Genomic DNA, 26,203 nt, shown 5'->3' with positions numbered 1-26,203 from the left:
TGCTATTTTTAATAAAAAGTTCAACAAAAATTAAAAAAAAATTTTCAACAGAGTTCGTTAGTAGTAGTTTATAGATTGTTGAAAAAATTTATTGAAAACAAATTATTAAGAAATGTTCATGGCGTTAAAAACAAATTTAGATAAAAAACAAACTAATTTTTCAAAAAAAAACTATTATTCAACAATTTAACCGTCATTTACCAAGCTCTATTTAAATTTTAACTTATAAAAAAGCACTGGTTTTTACAGGCTACTAGTTGCAAATAGACAAGCTCTAACTCCTTCTGGCTAAAAGATTATTTCAGACAATCTGTTGCTTCTACAAACTACACCATGTAGTTGCTAATTATTTTTGAAAATTAGATTTGCGTTAATTGAAAAATAAATTTCTCAAAAACGCATCCAATTAATTAAAAGAACTTTGCTAATATAATTTTGTTTTTATAAAATGCAAAAACAATAAACTCTTTTTCCTTCTTTTTTTAACTCCTCCTTTTTCTGCTTCTAATTTTTGTTTTTAAATGTTGTTAACTACAAAACACGAGTCTTTACAAACAAGGTTGCTGCGCATAGAAGCAAATTGAACGCGGAACTACGATGTACGTGGTGGGATCAAACTAGGAACTTTATGCTTTTAAAACAAACGTTTGTACCACTACACTGCACAGTGGGCCAGAATTCACTTTTACTGGACAAAATTCATAACTAATTTAATATAAGGGCTATATTGACTAAAATTAGGATGAATAATAATATGATGTCTGCGCTTCTAATGAAGATATTATTTTTTTAATTCGTTGCTATGGATACTAAATTTCGGATAGCAAAAATCTAGTTTTGATATTTGCAGATATTTTAACAAGTGTTATGTTTACCAAATTTTATATAAGTACCAATATGAGGTCGCGCTTTTTAAAAACGTGAATATATTTTTTATTTAGTTGCTATGGATACCTAATTATGCTTAACAGCAACTAACTTTTATTAGTTGCATATGTTTTATTTGCGCTATGTACACTATTTAGCACTTATTTTATTATGAGATCCTTGCTCGTGAAAAGCAAAACTTATTTAAGTTTAATATGGTTAACTAGTGTTATTACACGTGCTATTACACGTTGCTAGATAAACTTGTTTTCCTGTAGAAAAAAATTGTATTCTAGCTTAATTAATTAGTTTTTCTAGTTAGCAGATTTTACGAGCGTCAACAGAATCTTTAAAATTTGCATGTTTATATTGTTCTCATGCATTCGCAATCATCAAAAATCTTTGACAATGTAATCTATAAGTAGTACAAGCTTAGCAAACAATAATTCACAAGAATTTGAAGTTGACAAAGTTGCAACTATTCTTTGTTTTTAATGATGATTCTTGAAATGATAATTTAGGTCTCCCGAGTTGTTTATTTTTACTATCCTTCATTTATGTGGTATTAAAATCATTTTCAAGCCAAGATGAATTCTTTATAATAAATCTTGCTCCGGTTAGTTTACTTTGAATCCATCTCTTAATATAATCAAAATAAATAAACGAAAAACTGTTGAGTCAAATAAATTAGTGAATTTTGCTTCTTGTGACACTCATTAAGCCTTCATAAAAACAGCATTTCAACAACTAAAATGAATAGCCACAACCAAATCAACCAAAATAGATTATGAAATCAATTTGGCTTGACGAGCGCTAAATAAATAAGAACAAAATTTAAATTAGGATATATATATATATTTATATATTTATATATATATATATATATATATATATATATATATATATATATATATATATTATTGTTTAGTAATACATTTTGTATGACTAAGACCGTATTATATGTTTTCCACGTTTTTTAAAATTTTGTGCAAATAAAAATATTTGAGCGCAATTACAGATTTTTTGTTAGGTAAAAGAGTTCAAACGTAAAAGAAAACCAAAGTGGCGCCTAGTGGCAGCCAGATTTATGAAATTATTAAAGCAAACATATATAAGCTTTAAAATATCTGAGTATAAAAGCAAGATGTAGCAATAAAAAAAATATATTGTCAAATAAAAGCAAAAGTTAGACATTAAAATATAACAAATTAAGCATATTTAAATTTGCTATAAATATTTTAATTATATAACAATTTTAGATCTATACCAATTATACACCAACTTTTAAAATCTAGATAATATATAGAGTTATAATATAATATTTTAAAAAGCGCAATATTTGATGTAAATTTTATTTATTTCCATCGAATTTTTAAACAACATTTTTCTCTTTATAATTTTTTTTTCTAATTTACATTTGCGTCTACTTCAACCACAGCATTAGTATATTCATTAAAACTTTAAGTGTATATAAACGGTTTTAAATTGTTTTATAATGTCTTTATATAGGTTCGACACGATGTAGGCATCAAAATTCTGATTTTGGTTTTTATACTTTTGTCCAGTCACTGGCCCACTGTGCACTGCTACCTTGTATAAACTTATTTGCATAGGTTTGTTGGTTCTTAAAAGAATTTTGAAACCATTAGGACTGCAAAGTTTATTGAAAAGATTTGCTTAACACATTTTAATATATTTTAACATATTTTGGTTTTATTAATGAAGGTCTTCGATAGCTTTGTACTAAATTGTTCCAATCAACAAATTTATGACAACCTGTGCGTCAAATTTTATGATAGCCTAATTATTGTGCTTTTCATGGACAAACGATAATGAAAAGCACATTAATTTTCAAATATCTTAAGTTATTACAAAAAAAGCGACGGCGATTCAGTAACTTGAAAAATCACACTACGGAAAAGAGAGCTAATTCAATTCACAATAAAACTATGGATAATACTAATCCCAGTATAAATATGAACCCAAGTAATAAATTGCTAAATAAAATTTTGGATTATATTGGACTATAAAATCACACAATGGAAAAGAGTGCCAACCACAAACCGAATAACAACACAACGGAAAAGAGCGCTTAATTTCACAATTAAATTATTGATAACATTAATCCTAATGTAAATAAGAATGTTAGTAACACGATGTACACGATAGTAACACGATGTACACGATAGTAACACGATGCTAGTAAATATGAATGCTAATAATACATAATGCCGGCTTTGACCAGATAAGTAACATTGGTAAGTAAAAAGACATGAATTTCCCAACTAAATACTTTTCCGTGGTGCTCTGTGACCGTGGTGCTCTGTGACCGTGGTGCTCTGTGACCGTGGTGCTCTGTGACCGTGGTGCTCTGTGACCGTGGTGCTCTGTGACCGTGGTGCTCTGTGACCATAAGAACTTTTTAAAGCATCTTAACAACAACATCTTAACAAATCTCAACTTAAATACAGAACGGTAAAATTTGGATTACGAAATTTACTGTAAGAAACTTTCATTTAACTTCAATTTAAATTCATACGTTATATATTTTTTTAATTAAAAAAGAAAATTAATTATAAAATATACTCATTTTTCATGTATGAAAACCTGTTTCTCCGTTCAGAGGTCTTGTTTGACAAGGTTTGTGTTTCGGAGTTAAAGAGTTGAGAAATGGGTTGTAATCACAATAAAAAAAAAGTAATCTCCCTCACGAAAGCGGTTAACTTGGCCTTGGGAAAAAATTGGCCTTAAGTAAAAAATTTCAAAAATTTTAAAAAAAAGAAAGCATATTAGAAATAGATTTATCTTAAAGAGTCAATAACCGAAAAGTCTTCTTTAAGCACAAAATGTATTCCTTACTTAAATCATATTTAACGCTTTCAAAAAATTTTTTAGGTAAAAAACAAGTAAAAATTAAACATTATTCTTCACGACCTTTTTCCTTAAAATATTTGTTTCACTTGTGTTTCGTCATGTTTTAAAATATGGTTAGTTATAAGCTAAAAATATTAATTTTAATTATAAAAAATGATTATTCAAAATTTTACTTTAATTGTCTTTATAAAATTTATCTTTTAATTTAATATGTAAAATTCATTATAAAATCCAAATTCGTTTTTCAGTTAAATTTGGGGCACACATATGGCCTAAATTCGTCTTCCAGTTAAATTCAGGTCCTAAAAAGTTGACTTCGTCGGTCCTTAGATGAATGTTGTACTTAATTATATTTGATTTGAACAAAGACAAGGTGGTTGAGTAAACAATATAGAATGACATAATATGGATATTTAAAAACATGATTTAAAAAAAAATATTTATCCAGTGTTTTTTTTTGCAAATATACTTAAAATTTTTATGAGCATTGGACAAGAAAGCTTTTAGTTTTTTTGGTGTTGCGGCTTTTGTTTAAATGTTTTAAACTTTTGTGTCCAAAGATCTTATTTGAAGATATTGAAACAATATCTTAAAAAAAAAAAAATTACAACTTCAAAAAAAAAATAACAACAAATCAAAATTTATTTTTAAAGTAAAATCATTATTTAATCTGAAAGTTTTGAAAAATGCTGATGTTTTGTATCAAATATACAAAGAAAGTAACTTTATATAAAAACAGTTAAACAATTATGCTGTGCTATAAATAGCACATTGGTAACTTTTTTGGTGACTCTAAGAGGCAATTCTAAGCATTAAAGAAGATTATCGGTTTACGCCTATTCTGATAAAGAAACATCTGACAGAAAAATATATAAAATTAAAACAAAAAAGTTATTGTTTGCATTTTTTTTTTCGTTTTTTTTTTAATTATATAGCAATCACCAGAACTAAATCTGGCAAAATACATACAATGCTAGCAGATAATATGGTAAATAAATCAATACTAACAGATAATATGGTAGATAAAATAATCGGTAAAACAAAAATAAACTTAACAACATTAATATTTAATCAATCATATTAAAAAATATTAATATTATAAATAATATAACTATTAATAATGGTAAATTATGGAAATATTAAATATTTAAATCACAATTTAACAACCTTGTAATTCCAGCTATAACAAAAAAAAAAGTAAAAAAAATTAAAATTAAAACAAAAAAAAAAGAGAAGCATAAAGAAAGGTATTTACTTTATTTTTACATTTATTGATACATACGTTTTTAAAAAACCATGTATTATTAAATTTCTTTTCGTTATTATTATTCCTTATTATTACAACATGAATAGTTCAGAACTAAAATTACTAAAACTTGCAAATAAAAGATTTCATCAAACTATTTAACATTTGATAATTTTTAAAAACAAACATTTTTGTGTGATCAAAATTAATGTTCAATTTGTTGCAATTTAAGCACTTTTGAAAACTAAGGTCTTTATTTCGTAGTTAAATAAAGAGAATTCGTGTACGCTACGTGTAACTTGTATCTGCTGCTTGTATCATATATACTGCGCATATTAAAACAAAGATAATAGTAGCTAGGGTTAGCCGATTTAAATTAGTGGTGTAAACCAAGATTTAAATCAAATGATTGGATATCTACTGATTTAAATCAAGTTTTTCTTTTATGTTTAATTTTAATACTAAAATATTATTAAAAAAGTTTTTATTTTCATATTTTAAAACATAATGTAATAAATATAGCAGATATGTTATATTTACATTCTTTTCATTTAGAGTGTTTTTTATTTTACCCTTTTATTTATCAAACACTACTTTAGTCAACTACTTTCTTGTTGGACCATTATAGCCTAGTCTTATCATCAACATAAATTTTTGAAATTCTGATGTTTAACTAATTAAAATGATGAATTTGTCGCAAAAATCATCCTTGCAATCTGCTCATCAAGTGTGGTCTTTTGACCCTGACTTGTACTAACAACATGTGATAATTACCCAGAACTACAATTTTTATTTATGAACCATTTTTATTTATTTTTTCTGTCTGCGATTTTTTTTTAGATAGATTTAAATTAAATTTTTCTCCAGAAACTGATGATGATCCTGAAGGTTGATTTATAACATCAGTTTTGACAAACAGGAGCAGTTTTTTTTTTTTAATAATAAAAAACAACTTAATGCAACACAAACAAAATTTAATAAAATCCCGAAAATACTAATACAATAGCATAGTGTGGATAGTTTTGTGAATGCATTAGATTAAAAGAAATGCTTTTAGAATCCTGAGTACCATAAGAATTTGAGTTGAAATTATTGGTGGTGATCAATTATTGATTTTGAATCTCTTTTTTTTAGGTTTATATTTATGCTCATTTATAATGCAATCAATATGGTTGGAACTATTTTTAAAACCAATTAATGCCATTGTATGATTATTTTATGAAAAATGTTCAACAAGTTTTCTTTAAGGTTAAATAAAATCTATCTTTTCATTTTATGACAAGTATGAACACCTGTTTTCGTTCGAGCAAGTTGATTAGGATATATTAGCGATTCTTGTAATGTTTTTGATATTCTAAAAAAAAAAATATTTTCTAAATTATAAAATATAACTTTTTAATACAATTTTTTATACAATTATACAAACGTTTTTTAAATGTACAATTATAAAAACGTTTTTTATATATACAATATACAAACGTTTTTTATATATACACTTATACAAATGTTTTTTATATATATAATTATACAAGCGTTTTTTATATATACAATTATACAAACGTTAGTAATACATTGTACTACAGTGACACTATGAGTATTCACAGTGTGTCAGTTGAATTTTTTACAATTCCATCAAATATTATTAGTTTTATTCAGTTAGTAAGGTAGTTTTCCAAATTTGAGTAATTTCTCTGATGAAGTTAAAAAAACGTTACTTACCTACTATTAATAAAAAAAGCTACGAAACACCACACTCGTAGTACTATAAATAAATATGATATAATAAGATTAACTATGTCTACATGTGAGCATAAATTTGGGATTTTTCTAGTGTTAAAGTAAAGACGTTTATGATACCTAACCTTTGTAATGCCTAGTAACTGAGTTTCTCTACAGCGGTTGTGAACTGAGAAACTCACAAAACAATCTTAAATTTGCTAAGTTTACTTAAGTTAACAATTATTATTAAAATTAAAAAAAAAAAGACATTTTTAGTATTATGGTTATTTAAAATTATATATTTACATTAGACACATTACTAAAAACAAGCATCAAGAATAAGATTTACGTCTATAAGACGTTGTATAGACATCTTATGGACGTCTGTGCCCGTTAGGTTGAAGCAAAATAATTTATTAACAGTTTAATGTTAATTCTTTCAGCGAGCGTTTGTTGATTTAAACTTAATGCAAATGCAGAAAGACATTCTTTAGTCATTGTTGATCTCAGAAAATTTTTGATAATCTTTAGTCTTCTAAAAATTTTCTATCATCATAAACACATTTGAAAGATTTAAGAGTCAAATCAAATTTGTAAAGTATAAAAAACATGATGTTATCTATTTCTTATATAAGAATGGATGTAGGTTTTTCATTTGAAGTTCAGGCGTCATTGATCGAGATTTTGATACATACACATTAGGGTAATGACAAAAATGTTTTTTGAAACATTTTTTATCTCCTGTATTTGCAAATGATGAACTTTTGTGACCTTATTTAAAAATTAATTATTTAAAAATTATAATTAAAGCTGGTTCTAAAAAAAAGTTCCTGCACGAAGAAACCCAATGGCATGGTGTGTGTCTTATTTTACTAAAAATATTTTAAAAACAAATTTAAATTGTCACGCAACTTTGAAATCAGTTAATTTATGATTTTTTGTTTTACTCCTTTGAAAAAAAAGTCGTTTACTGTTTACAAAGTCATTGTAGTTTTATAAACATCTGTCAATGTATGGTCACAATAGTTTCGATACACTGATTGTATGTTAGTGTATCAAAACTACTGTGAACTATGTTAAAAATACATTGACTGTGTATGTTTTGACTTTAAGAGATATTTTCTTTCAACCATAACGTACTGAAAAATAAATAAAATAACATATTGAAAAATTTAATAAGAATTTGAATAAATCTTGCATTTATGTCAAAAAGCCTTTTAGTTTTAAAATTTGTCTCTATTAACAAGATTTTGAAGATGAACCTAATAACGACAGCAACATCAAAGACAATGAGGATGCTAAGAGCGAAAGACCAAATAGAAACCTTTCGCTATTTCTGACCTACCAAAAAAATGGTTTATTCGATAGTGCATTTGAAAATAAGTACAAGCTTCATTTTTAACAGTTTGAGTGGTTTTACCTGCTAATTTTTTGTCAAACTGTTTGAAATTTCTATTGGCGGTATTCAAAACTTCTATAGGCTTCTTATTCTTTCTTGTAAATTTCTAGTCATGAAAATATTTTTAACATAAATTAAAATGATTTAATTTAGGTTATTTTAAAAGTTTTAAAAGTTCGAAGTTCAATTGCTTTGCCATTCCCAAGATATAAGCTTCTCGCTCCAAGAGCTCAACCCAGTATAAACTTGATCTCCACAACCCAATATGAATAGGGTTAAACAATAGACACAAAGCAAATAAAACAAAATAATAGATAGTAAACACAAGTTTAATTAATCACAAGCACTAATCCTTTATTCTCTTAATAGTCTGTAACAACACGGCCAGATCACATGATTTCCGACTAGCTTAAAAATATTGGTTTTTTAAATGCTCTAGAATAAATGAGCAGCATAAATATAAAACTATGGCGTTTGCATCTAAAAACTGTAAAAATCTCAATATTTATTAAAAATTAAAATTGAGATTTTAAATATGGTTGTAATTGAGGTGAGACTTTTTTTACTGCTACATATGAACTTAGGTGACACCAGAGAATGAGAAAAAATGTGTTCAACGAAATTTTTTTTTAGTACACCCTAATTGTCATTGGTGTCATGCATTGCATTGATGACAATGGTCAATAGGGTACGTCAAACTGAAAAATTTTTGAAAATTAAATTTGGAAAGCGATTTTATTATGGGTTGGGGTAAGTTAAACAATTTCAACCAAAAAAAATTTTTTTTTGAAAAATTCTTTTTTTTCGTGCGTAAAAGTTAACTTGAAAAATCTAAAAAAGCGTTAAAAAATACATCTTTACGACAAAAAATTAACAAAACTCTACTAATGTCTTCTAAATTTTTAATTATTCAATTTCTAATAAGTACATTTGTTTTTCTAATCTATGAATTATAGAACACAGTTACTTTGTACTTGTTATTTGCTTTGCGTTAGTAGTGAATTTCATAGTGTATATTTCAATATCAAAAAGTTGCAATATTTGTTGCATTTTATTTGTGGTTTTTCATTATAATTATTTTCGTTTTACAGCAAAAAATAAATAAAACAGAATATTGTGTTATGGAAAGTTTAAAATTGAAACAAACTAGACATTCTTCTACAGCTAATTTAACTAAGTACCTTGGAGTAAGTAAAGATTAGTTGGAGACTGAAGTTCCTACATTGAGAGATGTACAAAGGAAAGGTCTACATGTTCAGAAAAGTTTGCTTCTTTCTGATGATCTTAACAGGTGAGTTTTTGAAGCGATATTATAATATAGTAGAATTTTAGTGGGCACAGGACGTCTAATAACATCCATAGAACATCTATTAGACATCTTGACACCCGTTGGGCGTCATAGGATGTTCAAAGGACATCCAAGTATTAGACAGTTCAAGTATTTCAAACGACAATGTTAAAACAGTTTAAATGTTTTTTTAGGAGTCAGCTACCTATAAAAGAAATCTCGGTGGTATTGGCAGACTTGGTATTGAAAAAATGGTCTCCATCCAATGCTTTGTTTAAGGCCCCTTCATATCTCAAAAAACGCTGTCAGATAAAATTTTAACTGCCTGGCATAAGTTTTGACACATTTCTAATCAAAAAGAAAAAAAAAAAAGTGTCAAATTGTAACAAAATGTAAGTGTAACATATTACTTTGTACAGATGAAAATTTTACTTGTATGGAGGTTAAAAATTGTTCTAAAGGAGTTCTATTTTATGCATTAGTTCTAAAGCTATCAAGTTCCCACAACTTGATTTACTATGGCTCAGATCTCAAAGAGATAAGGTTGGTGAAAAATTAGGCGATCCAAATATATCAGCTAAACAAGGAAGAAACAGAAAGACTGGTTAAAGCAGTGAAACGTAAAATAACAGATATTGCATCTTTAGAAAAAAGAAAAAATTTGATTAAAAAACCTCACATTAATAGATAGGTTCAAATTGAAAACATCGAGGACAAAGTTTATGAATCAGTGGGGCATGACTTAGATCAAAAAACTTTATCTGAAAAAATTAAAGATGTAAATGAAGAATCCTCAGAAGATAGCTCCAACAATATTAAACAAAAAACTTCCCCATTTATTACCATTAAGCAAAATTACACGAAGATCCCTAAAACAGCACTAGCATCTCTTCGATTTGACTCCTGCTGTTTCATCTCCAATTGCATCTGCTTTCCTTCAAGATTTGATCAAATCAAATTACTTGAATCCAAAAATGGCTAGTTTAGCATGTGGTCCTAAAAAGATTTGGAGAGCTAAGAGGTTATGAATAAAACTAGAGTTTTGTCAGTAACACTAATTATTGAAGCTTCTATTAAAGGCATATTTGTAGATGGAAGAAAAGGTCCTACTCTAATTTTGATTGAAGATTCAATTACTAAAGCGTTTTGTTGAAGAACAGAAAAGCAAGAGAACATAAGTGTTACTTCTGAACCAGATGAAAGCTAGTTGACACATTATACACCTTTAAAGGGTCCAAACAAACCAGCTAAGGAAGCTGCAATCGATATTTATAACTGGATGGTTACTAGAGGTATTGATCAAGCTATAATTGTGATTGGATCAGATTCTACAAATTTAATGACTGGATCTGTAACAATGGCGGATTATTAACTCACCTGGAGAAACTTATTGGAAGAAAATGTTTTTGGTCAGTATGCATGTTACATACCAATGAGCTACCTGTAAGGTACCTTATTGCAAGTCTTGATGTACCTACAAACTCCAAGGATGGATTTAAAGAGCCTAAAGGCAAACTATTATCAAAAGTAAATCAATTAAAACGTCTAGAAAAGTTTGAATCAACTAGACATATTAAACCTTTGATTAAAATTCCAGATGACATTTTAAAGATGTCAACCGACGCTTCACTAAGCTACAAGTTAGTTTCTTGCCTTGAATCAGTTATCTTGAATCATTCACTTGTCAACAGAAAATGTGGTAATCTTTGCCATAGCAGGTGGCTCACAACTAGTCAACCAGTTCTTTGGCTTTACATTAGTAAACATGGCTTGGAAGGTGATATTTTAAAAAATCTAAAAGTTCTTTCTCAGTTCGTGGCTCAAGTATACCTTCATATGTGGTTTACAATCAAGGTAAAGCACTCTATTGTTGATGGGCCCCATCATCTAGTCAAACTTTTTTATCTATTAGGAGGTCAAACAGTCGAAGTTATGGATGTCGTAAGTAAGTCTGTTCAAAATGGGGCATTTCATGCTCATTCTGAGTCTCTTTTTATTTCTCTTCTTGCAAGCTCACCAAATGAAAATAGAGCTTTTGCAGTCAAGATGATTATTAAAGTTAGGGGAAATTCAGAGCAAGTAAAAGAAACCGAAAAAAAAGTAACTGAAGTAACGAACAAATCTTGGAGCCAAATTTTACATGTAATATGACAAAAAAAGATTTACAAAAAGTAATAGATTCTCCTATGGAAGTATCTTACTATCCTCTCCTCACCCAGTTTTGAGAAAGAGTTGTTAAACAAGTGACTGAAGCAGCAGCTGCTGTTTGTGACTTTCAAAGACGTGATGGTTTTATTAGAGTAAAAATAGAGTATAGAAACGTTGTTGCAAATCTGCAATCCAAGAAAAATTTAATCAAACTGTTTAGTTGATGTTCAAGCTTGATTTTATTGAAAACTTTATTTTCCATAAAAACATGTTGTTTTTTAACATTTTATGCAATTTATGTAATATTTGGACAAATCCGCGTGCGTCCACAGAACGTCTTGGTGTTTCACATATAACAGATTTAGGAAATTTATGTGCACGTTTTAAATTTCAAGTAATACTTTTTTAGAGTTCAACATCCTCACTCGTGAGGGCAAATGAACTAAAAAGCATGAGTAAATTATTTCGGTGTTTTTATTCCCAGACTTTTTTGATGCCATTTTTTGCAAAACATTTTCATTTGACATAAGCATAAACATAAACTTAAGTTTAGAGTTGCAAGTAGCTGAAGATGTCATGTAAAATATTTTAAAAAAATTTGTGGATATTCATGGACAAATCTAATGCAAAACTCTAATTTTTACCTAATTTGCTTGATTTTTTAGTACAGTAAAAAGTACTCATTCAAATCGATAGTGCATATGTATATATGCATATATGTATATATACGTATATACGCATATATATATACATATATATATATATATATATATATATATATATATATATATATATATATATATATATATATATATATATATATATATGTATATATATATATATATGTATATATATATACATATATATGTATATATGTATATATAAATAAATATATATATATATATATATATATATTCAACTTTTTTGTCTGGTAAAATATTTTAACAACCATGTGTAATAAAAATTAATTTTTATCATTACTTTTTTAATTTTATCTATTGTTTTCATTTTAATGTTATTTATTTAAATGTCGCAATTTTCGAGTTCATTTTTACCCAAAATAAAAATAAAAAAAAGTTTTATTTCGATGTTGCTTAGAAATACCACATAATAAAATCACTCCTCAAATTGTTTTTTTTTTTTAATTTAAAATTTTTTAAAAGTATGACGCACCCTAACGGTCAAGGCAAAAAAAAACTACAAAATATTGGGTGCTATGCAATGAAAATTTAAATGAAAAGTTTAATCATTGTTAAAAACTATTATTATAATTTTAAAGTAGAAAAAACTTTTTACTCATAGAAAACTTCCAAAAAAAAAAATTAAATTCAGTTTTATTAGTTCAAATAAGGTTTTATTGAGTATTCCAAAAAGGTTGTATTAGATTTTTTTTCAATATTTTAGTCCTTTAAACAATTTTTAAATGATGTAAGATGGTCTGAAAATGCACTTAAAAAAGTAGTGATTTTAGTTTATTGTTATATCACTTGTATTAGAATGTGATAATATGATAATTTATAGGTTTCAAATAAAACAAAGAGACCACTAACTAAAAATGTATAATCAAGGAAGTATTAATGAAGAGCCAATAAAATGTAAAATGGAAATTTCGTTAGCCGAGAAAAAATCTTATGATCACTGTGGTGATAAAAAAGAAGATACTCCGTCACATCTTATGAATGATTTTTTGGGAGCGATGTTGTTTCCACATTTAGATCAGAAATCAGAAAAGCATTTTATAAACTTTGCCAAACAACCTAGACTACAGTTCTTAAATAAAAAAAAAACATCAGCCGGACTCATAAAAAATTTATTTTGTCCTGCGCACAGCTCACAAACTATAAAATTTTTTGGCGGAATATCAGCTATAGAGTATGAAAGAGAAAGATCAAAGAACTCAGGATTTGTAATACACCCATGGAGTAAACTTAGGTAAGTTTGTTTGGTATTTATTTCACAATAGTAATAACACCTTTAACTCCAACCTAAAGTTTACCAAGCCTACAATAACCAGCATCCATAAGTTAAAAAAAAAGTAATATTAAAAACCGAAAAATCTCTAAATCATGTGCATATGTGGCATCATTAAATTATTTTAAATTCAGTGGAAGTTAAATATTGCTTAATACTGTTATACTTTCAATAAGTTTGATATGGTTGATATGTTTAATATATTAAATTATTATGTATAGTAGGGCAGACCGGGGCAATTTTGCCACTTTTGCTGCTTTGATGTATACTGTTGCTGCTTTGATGCATACTGTTCATCCTGATACGCTTTAACCTTATACCATTAACTGAATAATATTGAATAAACTATATTTAGCTGGACTACGTTTAAAAAATCAACAAATAAAATTATTTATAATTATAAACAGCAATTTGAATTACACTTTTTTCATTTATATGGGGTGATTTCGCCAATGTAAAAGGAGTTAAAGCTTTATTATATTTTATCGAATTAAACACATTCTGTGCACTTGTTGATGCAAAAGCAGATTTCACATGCCCGTCCATGATAAGAAACGCATTGGAACCAGTGTTATGAAGAATTCACCCATGCCAAACCGCACACACAGCAATAAGTGTTTTTTTTTTGTGTTTCTGTTATAAGCTTTTGATGTACTCGGTTGAGTTTGATTTAGTAATGATTTCAAACTATGAGATTTCCTCTTCTTTGAGCCACTTTTTATTTTGTTTTGATAGAAAACTTCACCTTTTCATTTCTTCACTTGGATTGGAAAACACGCCAGAGATTTTCTATTCTTTATTTCTATTCTTTTCTCTTTTTTCTTCAACATTTCCATGTTTTCAATGCATGTAATGTGTGCAAAATAAGATTTTGTTTGATTTGGGTTTGAAATTTTCTTCGGAGAATGAATAACTGTTCTTAGTAACGGAAAATTTATATCTCCTTGCTGAAACTTGATGTTATCTCTTAATGACTCCCCTTTTTTATGTTCGTTTTTCTTTAAAGTATTACGGAGAGTGTACAGCCCACAACAAGTGAATGCATCAACAAAAAGCTCTTTTTTCACAACCATTTTTTCCCATACACTGTAAAAATAAGATAGAATTGATTGCGAGGTAAAGAGATTTATAATCCGTTTGAGAGTTATTTGGAAAAAGTTTCTGACTATTTTTGTTTTATTACCTTATTATAGTGTGTATCAGCGGTTGCAAACAATGACTGCTTTGTGGAGGTAAACATACTACTTCAATGTTGTAAAGCATACAGAATTCGACAGCTTCCAAAGAAATGTGACTTTTATGGCCGTCTAAATAGCAAATATAAATAAGCATTATACCTCAACCACTTTTTTGTCAATAGAAATCCACTATCTGCCTAGTAAAAAAAGCCTGTTTACCAGTGCTTGTTTCTGTTGGTTTGTTAACACTTTTTTTCCTCTCACAGAGTTTGACTGTAGACGTCTATTTATCTTGTCTTGTCTCAGGGTTGATCTTGGTACTCCAAATGTTTTTGCTGCTGTTAATATTTTACTGTCATTTTTAACAGTTTGAATAGCCAATTGGAGATTGGTATCACAAAGGATTTCTTTTCCTTTGGCAGATACTTGGGTACCATCTGAAACATATGTAATATAAAGGCACTAAGGGTGAAAATGCAGCTAAGCGATTATTACCAATTGACATAACAACTATCTTTTTAAATACCGGTGCTTGCATTTTATAATGATATATTTTAAACATGGTAATCAATATAGTGGCTATAAACATTTTGCAATGGTGCGCATTTAATGATAAAAAATGCGAATATGAGAAATGCATTTAATTGGAACAAACAACATTTTCGAATAAAAAATTAAAGGAGATTTTTAGAAAACTTTTTAGTTAAAGTATAAAGTACTTTAGTTTTAAATGTAGATCTATTTTATCAATCAATTTCACAAAGATATTAATAATGCCTATTGGAGTAAGAGTGACACGATAATTTCAATTGGTAACAACGTTAAACAGCAAATCTATTTCAAAATTTACAACCAATCAAATTAGGAGACCTAATATGGTGTTATGCCAAAATAACGAAATCGCCCTGGTCTACGTGATAATTACATTTAAGATACAAAAAATAATATGTTTAAACTGCATGATTGAGATTTATTGAAAGTGATTTTCTTTTGAAATAAAAATTGTAGCATCTTTTTTTTCTTTTCTTTTTATCTGATTATAAAAGTGCTCCATGAAGATTTAACGGTTTGTTTTATAGAGCGCCACGGAAGAACATTTAACTAGGATCTTCTACCTAACTTTCGGTTTGAATAACCGACAGTTAGATAGAAGTTTTTCATATATATATATATATATATATATATATATATATATATATATATATATATATATATATATATATATATATATATATATATATATATATATATATATATATATATAGTTTAAAATGAAGAATATGAAGAGATTTTGAAGAGTGTATATTTTTCTTTATATTTTCTTTAGAAGAGTTTAGTGAAATTGAGTTATGTCATATTAGATTGTTTTTAGATTTTAAAGTTAAACCAAGTTGATAGATTTTAATGTTAACCAAGTTGATAGAGAAGGAGATGTTTTGAAGAATTTGTATCTAGATGAAAGCTAATGCAATTATTGCTTATTTTGAACACCCTATCAAAAAGAGTTCAAATGAGCCCCAGTTTATAACTAATACTGATGAAGTTATGAGAATTAGTTAATAGACTAATTTAGATTTTTTAATAAAATTTTAATTTTTTATTGTACGCTGTAGGTCTAAAATTAAAAGCTGCGCGAGAGTAGTTTGGTTTTTAATATTAATTTTTTTATCAAAAATTAAATATAGATTATTACATTTTAGACAGTATTGGGATTTGTTTATGATGGCAACACTTGTGGTCAATATGATTGTTCTTCCTCTTGATATAAGTTTTTTCACTTATAAACCAGAAAGAGGTAACAAGAACAATGCTACTAACAACATCAGCTACAACAATCCAGACATTAGCAACACATTTGTTAGCTTTCACATTGTTTCTGACGTAGTGTGTCTCATAGATATTCTAATGAATTTTAGAACCGGCTATCGAGCAAGTCCAGAAAAAAGTGACTTTCAACTCAATGGAAATAAAATAGCAAACCAGTAAGTTTAAATCAAGTTACAATTTATTCCTAATTAAAAAAATGTATCTAATAATATTTTTAAGAATTTCATTATGTTCACTCCGTTAATAGAATTTAGGTGTTGAAAGCAATCATCGTATAACTAACATAAAGAACAATTTAATCAGGAAAAGTTACTAAAATATTTACATATATAAAATCGCCTAAGTTCGGTCACTTAAGCTTTGAACATTCATATTTTAGGCATAAATTAGCGTTTTTTACTTTTTTTTCTGAATTATACGAACAACTATATTGTAAAAATAAGTTAATAAAAATAAAAACTAGCATTCAATATTTTATTTTAAATGAGAACATCTACTTTGACCGCACCTTCAAAGCCTACTTTGACCGAACTTTCTATACCATCTCATAAATTCAGTCACTATATACATTCCAGTCAACACATCGCTATTAGACAGGTTTTAAATTGTTGTTTTTTTTCTTGAGTGACGCGTGTTGCATAATCCGTAAGTGACCGCAGTTGTAGTATTTTAAAATTTCACTGATTTTAAAGAAAAACAGTACCTAATATTTGCGAAATCAAATATAAAAAAAAATTGCTTACTTGGGGACTTTTAATATTAGTACTAAGTTTTATAATTTTTTTCAATATTTTGTTAAGTTTAGATATCAACAGTGTTCTTAATTTAAACTCTTGTTTTGAAAACGACTCGCTTCAGCAGATTTCAAATAAAGATTATCATTTTCTATGATTCTGATGCACGAAAGTGATAACAAGTGTTACCAGCTCATTTAGGTCTCATAGAATGGGAATCAGAAAATAACTTTTTTTTTTGGGTGGGGGTGGGGTTCTATTTTGACTGAATGTGCTACATATAAAATTTGAGTTTTACGTTTTAATGTTAAGCTAATAGAAAATGCAAGTTTGTTTTCTGGACAGTTCTGGACAATAAGAAAATATCAATTTGAGGTATATGAATCATACGTAAAAAATTTCTTAAAAAACACAACTTTTTAATAGTTTCAAGCTCTTTTTTGGTTATACTCTCAGTTAAATTTTTTGCAGACTTTTTAACTACAAAAAGACATTTTGAAGATCTTTATCTCTAGTAGCTGCAATAAAATAAAACCTTGAATGAATCTCATGTTCTTTTCTGCACCATCAATAAAACACAGATTGTTTTTGATCCACTCAATAAAATCTAGCAAAATTGAGGTTAAAAACATTTATAGTATTGAGACTATTAATGAGCCAACTTTTTATGTCACCCTTTGGTTAAAATGTTTAAAGAGAAGGTAGTTTTGCTCGGAAATCAACTCAGGTAGTTCTGTAGTCTCTCCATTTTGTACATTTGATAGTTTACAACGCTAAAATATTTATGGCTTTTCAAAAACAACTTTTTTTGAGTTTGCAGCATTTGTAGCTTTGTTTCAGCTGAAACTTCTTTATATCCCAAGGAAAAAAATACAGAGTTAAGGAATTAAGTAATCCGCCTGTATTGCTTGCAGTTGTATCACAGCATATACATATGATCTGCTCTCAACATCAATAATATTCTAAAAGATTGTTCACTTATTCTTCTTGGTCAACTCCCTTTAAAAAAGGACATTGAACAACACCTAAAAGATGGTCTTCTATAGCGTCGTCATCTGGGGAGCTCACTGAGGCTGCAAATTGCTCAATTTTTGAATAATATTAAGCCGTGAAGTAATCTGTTCTAACAGCTTAGTATCAAAATGAAGTATATATTTATTAAAAATGATTTTCTTTTAAAATAAAAATTGTAGCATCTTCTTTTTTCTTTTCTTTTTTATCTGGTTATAAAAATGCTCCAAGAAGACTTAACAGTTTGTTTATAGAGCGCCACGGATGAACATTTAATTAGAAACTAATTTCTACCTAGCTTTCGGATTGAATCACAATTCATCTTAGAGGTCGCCGGCCTCTAAGCGGATTCATGATTAAAATCCACTTAAAATCTTTTTCATATTCTATTTAAAAAAAATATATATACTATTGCTTGAATCACTTCAAATATAGCAAAAAATCTCGATTCTCATTTGTTGCAATTCCAGTTCAGAGAAGACGATTTGATTAGTTTATCGTATTTTAAATTGAGATTGATGATTTTGGTCTTGATTTTCAACCCTAAAATCACATATTCCTTACAAAAACCAGCATTCACCAAATTTTTTAATCCTAGATACCAAGCAGGAGTTTTCAGGATTTGTAAAAACACTGTTTTCACGAACAAGATCCTTGGATTTTGATTTCAACTTGCAACCAACATTAGTAAAAGTAAGTTTGTACTTAACTTATGACTCGCGAAGTATAAACTGATCTCTAAATATCATCATTAGATGAAAGCTGTCTTTGAGGTAAATCCATAAGTGGGTACAACAACAAGTAAATATAACTTAACTTTTCTGCATCATCTATTTTTTTAGTTGTTTTACCCATTTTCTATACAAAGTTTCAAATAATTGAGTTCTTTTACTATATTTATTAAAAAATGTTACACACCAAGAATCTATAAAGTCTTAAACTGTTTTTTTATTCACTCTCATATCACATTTTTATTAAGGTTGCCGCAACGCCTTTTATAAGCGTTCACACGAGAACTCTTTCGAACGAAAAAAATGTCTAAATGGAATTATTTTTTTAATAATCATAAATAATGCCCATGGGAAACTATATTAACATTTAATAATGTCTAGAGGGAAATATATCAATTGTTAATAATGTTCTTAGGAAGCTATGCCAATTGTTAATAATGCCCTGAGAAAATTATTTGAGTATCAATTACTACATCATATTAAAACATATTTTGCTTGTGCATACCAGATACTGCTGTTTGTAAGTGCACAAAACAGTAAAACTCAGAACTTACATCTATCTTTTCTAGTCATTATAAAACTTAAAAAAAGACTATGGGTGTTATTTAGGAACTATAAAATGAAAATCAGTAGAGAGCAAATTGAAATTTAAGAAAAAAGTGTTTATTTGGGACACCCTAGTATGTATTAAACGTATTAAACGTAATTACGTATTAAACGTATTAAACGTAAATGCATTAAACGTAAAAAATTTAAAAAAATAAAAACAATCAAAAAATATATACTTATAATAAATATAAAAAGTATATACTTATAATAAATATAAAAAATATATACTTATAATAAATATAAAAAATATATACTTATAATAAATATAAAAAGTGCAAAGTAAAAATAAAATAACAAAATTCATAACACAGTAATCAAAAGCATATTTAACTTTTGAAAATTGTCTATTAAAATATTTATGTGTATCACTTACTGTATATTATTTAACCACTTATGACAATACAATATTAAAAGTATTTTAGTTAACAACTCTAAGTGGTATTCAATAATAAAACTCCTCAATCTTCTACGAGGTTCCTTTACAGCAAAATATTTATATTTAAGAAAACTTTAAAAAAATAATAAATAAAAGTCCATAAAGTACGTCGCGCTTGAACTTTTTAATCAAAATATGAGATAATTTGCTCTGTTGCGCTGTGATTTCATACAACCACTAGCACAATATTACTTTTAAAATCTAAGTATTTCTAAATAGGATAACTCTCTAAATAAAAAAAATTAATGGATTTACTTTTAAAATTTGAATGATTCAAAATTTGATATTGCATGATATACAGATTTGAAAATATAATTAAATTCGAAAGAAAATGTATTTTTATAAGAAAATATGTGCTGGGGAAAATCTCTGGAATTTCTCAGTGTTCACCAAACGTGAAATTGATAACCATATGAGTAAATGCGGTAAAATAAAAGGAAGAACTGTTATAAAAACATTAGAAAAAGGACTAAAATTTAAACAAGAACCCTGCATTTTTACACACTGTTTATTCACAGCACGAACACTTAATTACTTAATTGCAAAGTGTATATGTGGATCAAGCATGGAAAAAATGATTCGAAAAATGTAAATTTACATTAATTGCAAAAGCAGTTAAGTTGAATAGACTTTTTTGGTTGTTGTAATTACATTTCTTACTAAACTCTTTCAATGTTGCGTCTTCTGAAACCGCTTACACGAGCGCTTTGAGAAAATAGTGAGAGCATGGTCAGAAAAAGAGAAAAATATACTCTTGATCGAGAGTTTACAGCTGAGCTTAAAGTTAAGGAAAAGTTAGCCACTCCTTTGTTTTACTTTGTTTTTTATAATAATATACTTTAAAAAGCAAATCTTCAAAACCATTAAATGAGGCTCCAAGCATATTCTCATGCAAAAAGTTGAAATATCAATTGATATTTAAACCTTTTGCTTGATTACAAAGCTTAGTGTAACAAAAAGTTTTAATACAAATGTGCAGAGGGTTCTAATAAATATGAAATATTGAAATCCAATCGCAAAGAAAGGATATTTGTTCCTTTAGGTCTAAGCTCACTCACTTCAGCGTGTCTCAATATTTCAAACTTATCAGAACCTTCTGTACATTACGTTTATAATAAAAATTTTTGTTACACCTAGCATAGTAATTATTGCGGTTTTTTTCTGGGTTAAGGAAAGAAAATAAAGCAAAAATAATCTTTTCCAAAATGAAGCAACAATAGTCTTTTCCATTTCACTGTTATTATGAAGCAAACTTCTACACAGTGGTATACAGCACAGTGCAACCTCTTTTTGCCTCGTTTGTTTTGATTATGTTTGAATTAGAATAAGGCATCTTTAGAGGTGAAATTATGATATAAATTTTTTTTTTCTTTGTTAATATTTTTGTTTTTACTAAAGCTGAGAAATTAAATGGGCAATAGGATTTTCAATTATTTGGAAAAACCGGTTTTTCAGTGTTTTTTAGGCGCTAACCGCTTATTTTTGGTTGTTAAAGAAGGAATTAGGAATATTTTAAGATATTTTTTTGTAAGATTTTACAAGTTTAATTAATCAGCAACATTTGAAATATATTTTTTTTAAATAAAATTTAATAAATCATAAGTCATGGTTTGGGGCACCGAGTTTTATTTGGAGTGACAGACATTTTTATTTTATATGTTTATAACTTAGCTAAAAAGTTGAAGGTATAAAGGAAAAAATCCAATCTGTCGTGATCCCTATTTTATAAGTTGCGACTTGAGAAATAAATTTCAAAGAGGTGTTCTTTTTAAAACTTCTGCAAGAATCAGGCGAAAATATAAATTTTAAATAGTGACCTCCTCAAAAATTACTGCTTTTTAAATGTCGTTATTTACACTACTAACTTTAAAATGTTGTTATTTACACAAGAAGCAAAAATTGCAACAACAAAAAAATTAATTGTTTATTTACTGTCTAAATATTGAGTTGCAAAATTTGCTTAAACTTTTAGAAATATTATTCAAATACAAATATAAATACAAATATAAATGTCGAAAAGCATTTTTAAACTTACAAAAGAAAGATTTACTCTTTAATGGGTTTTTTACTTGATTATTTTTAGTTCAGAACTAAAAATGATAAAATAGGTATAGTAGTAATTCGGCCTGTCTCAATTTTATGCTTCAAAAGTACGCAAAAATTGACTTTTTGTAATTTTTCATACTGCAGAGTTCAGTTGTGGTCTTCTTCAAAAATGTTATTTAAAATACGTTCTGGCTATTCATACTAGAAAGTCAATTCAAAAATATTTGTTTATTTTCTAGATATTCAAAGTGTTAATCAAAATTTTAATATTAGGAGGTCTAACCTATCATCTGCAGATAGATTCGTAATTGAAGAGATACATTTGGGAAAATTATTGATATATAACGGAAAAAGAAGAGGATCTAACACCAAACCCTGGGATGCATCACTATAAAACTTACATAAATATGATACAATCTTAATACCACTATAAAACTTACATAAATCTGATACGATCTTATTACCACTATAAAACTTACATAAATCTGATACGATCTTAATACCACTATAAAGCTTACATAAATCAGATACGATCTTAATACCACTCTTTGTTTTCTGATTTTTAAAGAAGATTCAATCCAATTTAAAACATTGCCTCTCATTCCATATTTAGAAACCTTTTATATAAGTTTTGGCACACTATGTTAATTGGATAACCATTTTCAATTCGGTTGTCATAGTATTTAAAGTTTCTAATAAGTTTGTTAGGCACCCTTTATTTTGTACAAACTCATGTTGTTGAATTGTTAATATATTGTTTTCTATAATATAAATTATCAGCTTTTTTCTAAGTATTTTCAATGTTTGCAGATTTCCATAATTCTGTCATCTCTCCGGCTGAACCGATTTTTTTAATATTATAGATAAAGGTTTTGATAATCCTTCTGCACAATACTTTAACACATAGGGACTGATTTTATCGCAACCAAGAGATTTGTTTTCATTAACTTTTAATAAGCATTGAATATAATATCTTCTTTTAGTTCTTGATTATATTCATATTCAAATAATTGGCTTGTTTTATTGATAAAATGCGGTAAGTCTTGATTTTTTTTAACACCTTTTGCAAAATTTATTTCATAATCAAGTTCAGATTTTTTAATTTATCTTTCAATTTTTATTATTGACTAATTTGTATTCATTAATCAAGTTTCTATTCTTGAAGTTTGAAGCACACACTCTGCACCATAAATCACTTATTTTTTCATTTTTTTTTTATTTTTAGATGCCCCAGAAGTCTTTACGGTCTTATCACAGAGCATCGTTGAAGTGCATTTGAAAGGAAATTCACGCCTCCTTTCTTACCGATTCGGAAGCCAAATCAATTTTTAAAGAAATGAATGATTTGGAGTGTCTTGAAACATATTTTCATATATATGAAAATTCATATGTAAAAAACATTTTACATATACATTTTTCTTTAATAATTAAAGTTTTAAAAAATTGAAGATTTTTAGGGCACCCTGGTCTATCCCCCCCCTCCTCCTCCCGGTGGTTACGGCTCTGATATTGGACTTTAAAGTTTGACATTGACATGATTTTAGGGTTATTTACCAAATGGTGACGAATACATTTTTGAATTTGAAATTAAACGCATTTCATTATTACGTATTAGTTAGCTAAAAATTAAAAAAGAATAAATTATAAAAGATAGGCAGACGGTTTGTCTAAATTTCATGTTTTAAAACTACGCAATAATTGATTTTACGTTGTTTTCATTCTTTATTTTTATCCAAAGCCTTTGGTAGTCTATAATTTTTTTTTAATTATAAATCTTTTTTTAGTAAAGGACCGTTTTGGCTTTTCCGAGTTCTTCTTTTGACTTTGGTGTAATCTTTCATAAAAATTAAAGTAATGTGATGTTTATATACTATTCAATTGTGTTTTAGCTAGTATTTACACTTAATATGAACGTCTAATATTTCAAGTTTAACTAGTTTAACTAGAAAAATGGTGTAGTTAGTTAAACAACAATATTTAATGGAGAAAAAGCATTGGCGTTGATCATGGACTGCAGGCTTAGTGAAGCTGAATACCAAACCATGCCATATACAGGTAGTTTCAATATTAATGAATCCGTATAAGCTCCTAAAGAATCTACTCTTTTCTTTGTACACAAAGTAGAATTTAATTGGTTAACTGGCCAATCTTCGGCTAACATACAAACAAAGAAAAGAAGGCAAGATAAACAACAGTTATGTAGAGAAATAATTGCTATTTCTACTTTGAATATTCCCAAATAAACTTTGTATTGAAGAATTCGGCAATTCACTCTGGACTAATGAATAAACCTTCCTCTAAACTTTACTGCCGTTAGATGCAATTTCAAAATGCAAAAGAAAGTGTCGAGGTTATTACACATGAATATAACTACTTTATAAAAAGTAATTTGAAACAAATGGTCTTTATCTATTATCAAACATAATTTAGAATGCACAATGATTGATGGAAAAATGGCAACTTTAATTTTGCCTTTAAGTTACTCTTTTCAAGTAAGTAGTATTTGTGGACTTACCCCTCAAATATGAAGAATCTAGATCTTACTATTTCAAAAATTTCAAATACAGTTTCAAATGAGCTTAGATAGAGCACATTACATGCATAGATGAGCTGCCTTGAAAGAGGCAAAAATAAATTTGGCAAGTGGTTTGCTAAAAAAATAAGGTTCCTTAAAACTAAAAATCTGCCAACTGAATTCTGTCAAATGCTGACTATATTGACTATATTTCTTAATAAAAAGATTATAAGTTAAAAAAAGCCTTCTTTGGGGTGCCGCACCCCTCACCCCTATCCCCATACCTCTTAAAATTACCCCTGATGAGATTATTATGTTGTTCATATTGTATTAAACTTTTTTGGTAACTTTTCCTACTTTTAGGTTTTGTAAATTTATGACTAAAAAATCTGATAAATAATTGTTTCTTTGTTTAAAAAAGGGTCTACCATATAACAACCATTTTAATTTGTTATTACTTTGAATCTGAGAATAACTGTTTCCAAAAAAAATAAAAAAAACTGCTCAAAGTTATGTCTGAAATCATTAACGTCCAGGGCCGACGACATGGGTTTCGAAGTGGAGGGGCACAATCGTTAAGTTCTAAGAAAAGTTCTCTTTATCTGGAATTTCTAGAAGAAGATAAAAAAAAAAAAAGTTAGGGGCTAGAGGGGTAGTCCTCCTGACGTATCACATTTATTTTTTATATTAAGTTGTTTAGGGTGCCTGCATTTACAAAAAGCAATTGTTTTAAAAAAATAAAAAATCTTCACATTGACATGTCGCTAATAATAATTTTAATCTGGAATCTTCAAGAAAAAAGTTAATAAAAAAGCAGATAGAATACAAAAAAAGTTATGATTTATTGTCTATTTAATGTCGATTTTTTCATGTTTTAAGACACCATTGTGTAGTCTTGCCTTAAAAAGTTAGCATGATTTTCGCATGCTTTTTAAACCGGACAACTAATAACCGAACCAGCTATTGCTTGTTTTGGGGTAATTCCGTGTCAAAACAACAAAAAAATAACCTACTTTCTCCAAATTACTTAATTTTGGAACCAAAATTGGCTACGCTAAAATGAATTAACAGAATTGTTTTAGAATAATTGTTTTTTAATTTAGAAGCTATGCTCGTTTGAAATTTAAAACTTAGCAACATTTTTCTTATCATGCTTCCCTAGCAACGTCCTTAGTATCACATGAACTAGTATACATATGTTGTTATCTTAGCTATAATAATATTCCATTAAATTCAACCAAAAATTGAAAAATTACAAATTTTATTACATTTTTTTTTTTTTACAAAATCAGGTTAGGTATCACCATATATTTAAAAACTAGTCAATGGAGTGACACCTAATTTAAATAAACAAAACAAAAACAGCAACAAAAAAATCAACTTATCAATCAATATAAATGAAATTTCATTATAATAAGTAATAAATATAATTTTATTACAATTTTTTAGGTGCTAAACCATAAAACTATGCCTAAAAATTATAAATTTTTATATTAAATAGTAAATCAACTAGTGTAAATCAGCGTTTTTAATATAATTTAAAAGTAAACATATTTACCTTAAGAAAAATTACAGAAAAGGTAATGATCTATTTATTTCCAAAC

At 27.5% G+C, this 26,203-nt stretch overlaps 1 protein-coding gene across 2 annotated transcripts in view; it reads left to right on the top strand.

The window, feature by feature from the left end:
- LOC100208250 (potassium/sodium hyperpolarization-activated cyclic nucleotide-gated channel 1) overlaps positions 1-26,203 on the top strand; it is a 71,730-nt gene that overhangs the window by 2,768 nt on the left and 42,759 nt on the right. For both annotated transcript variants that reach the window (XM_065816251.1, XM_065816252.1), the window contains exons 2-3: positions 13,063-13,473; positions 16,391-16,672. In XM_065816251.1, the coding sequence (XP_065672323.1) occupies positions 13,097-13,473; positions 16,391-16,672 (659 nt within the window). In that variant the 5' untranslated portion in view covers positions 13,063-13,096. The remainder of the gene's footprint in view (positions 1-13,062; positions 13,474-16,390; positions 16,673-26,203) is intronic.

Source organism: Hydra vulgaris, chromosome 13 (assembly GCF_038396675.1).
Source record: "Hydra vulgaris chromosome 13, alternate assembly HydraT2T_AEP".
In the NCBI taxonomy this organism is placed as follows: Eukaryota; Metazoa; Cnidaria; class Hydrozoa; order Anthoathecata; family Hydridae; genus Hydra; species Hydra vulgaris.
This window is presented reverse-complemented; position numbering and strand designations above follow the sequence as displayed.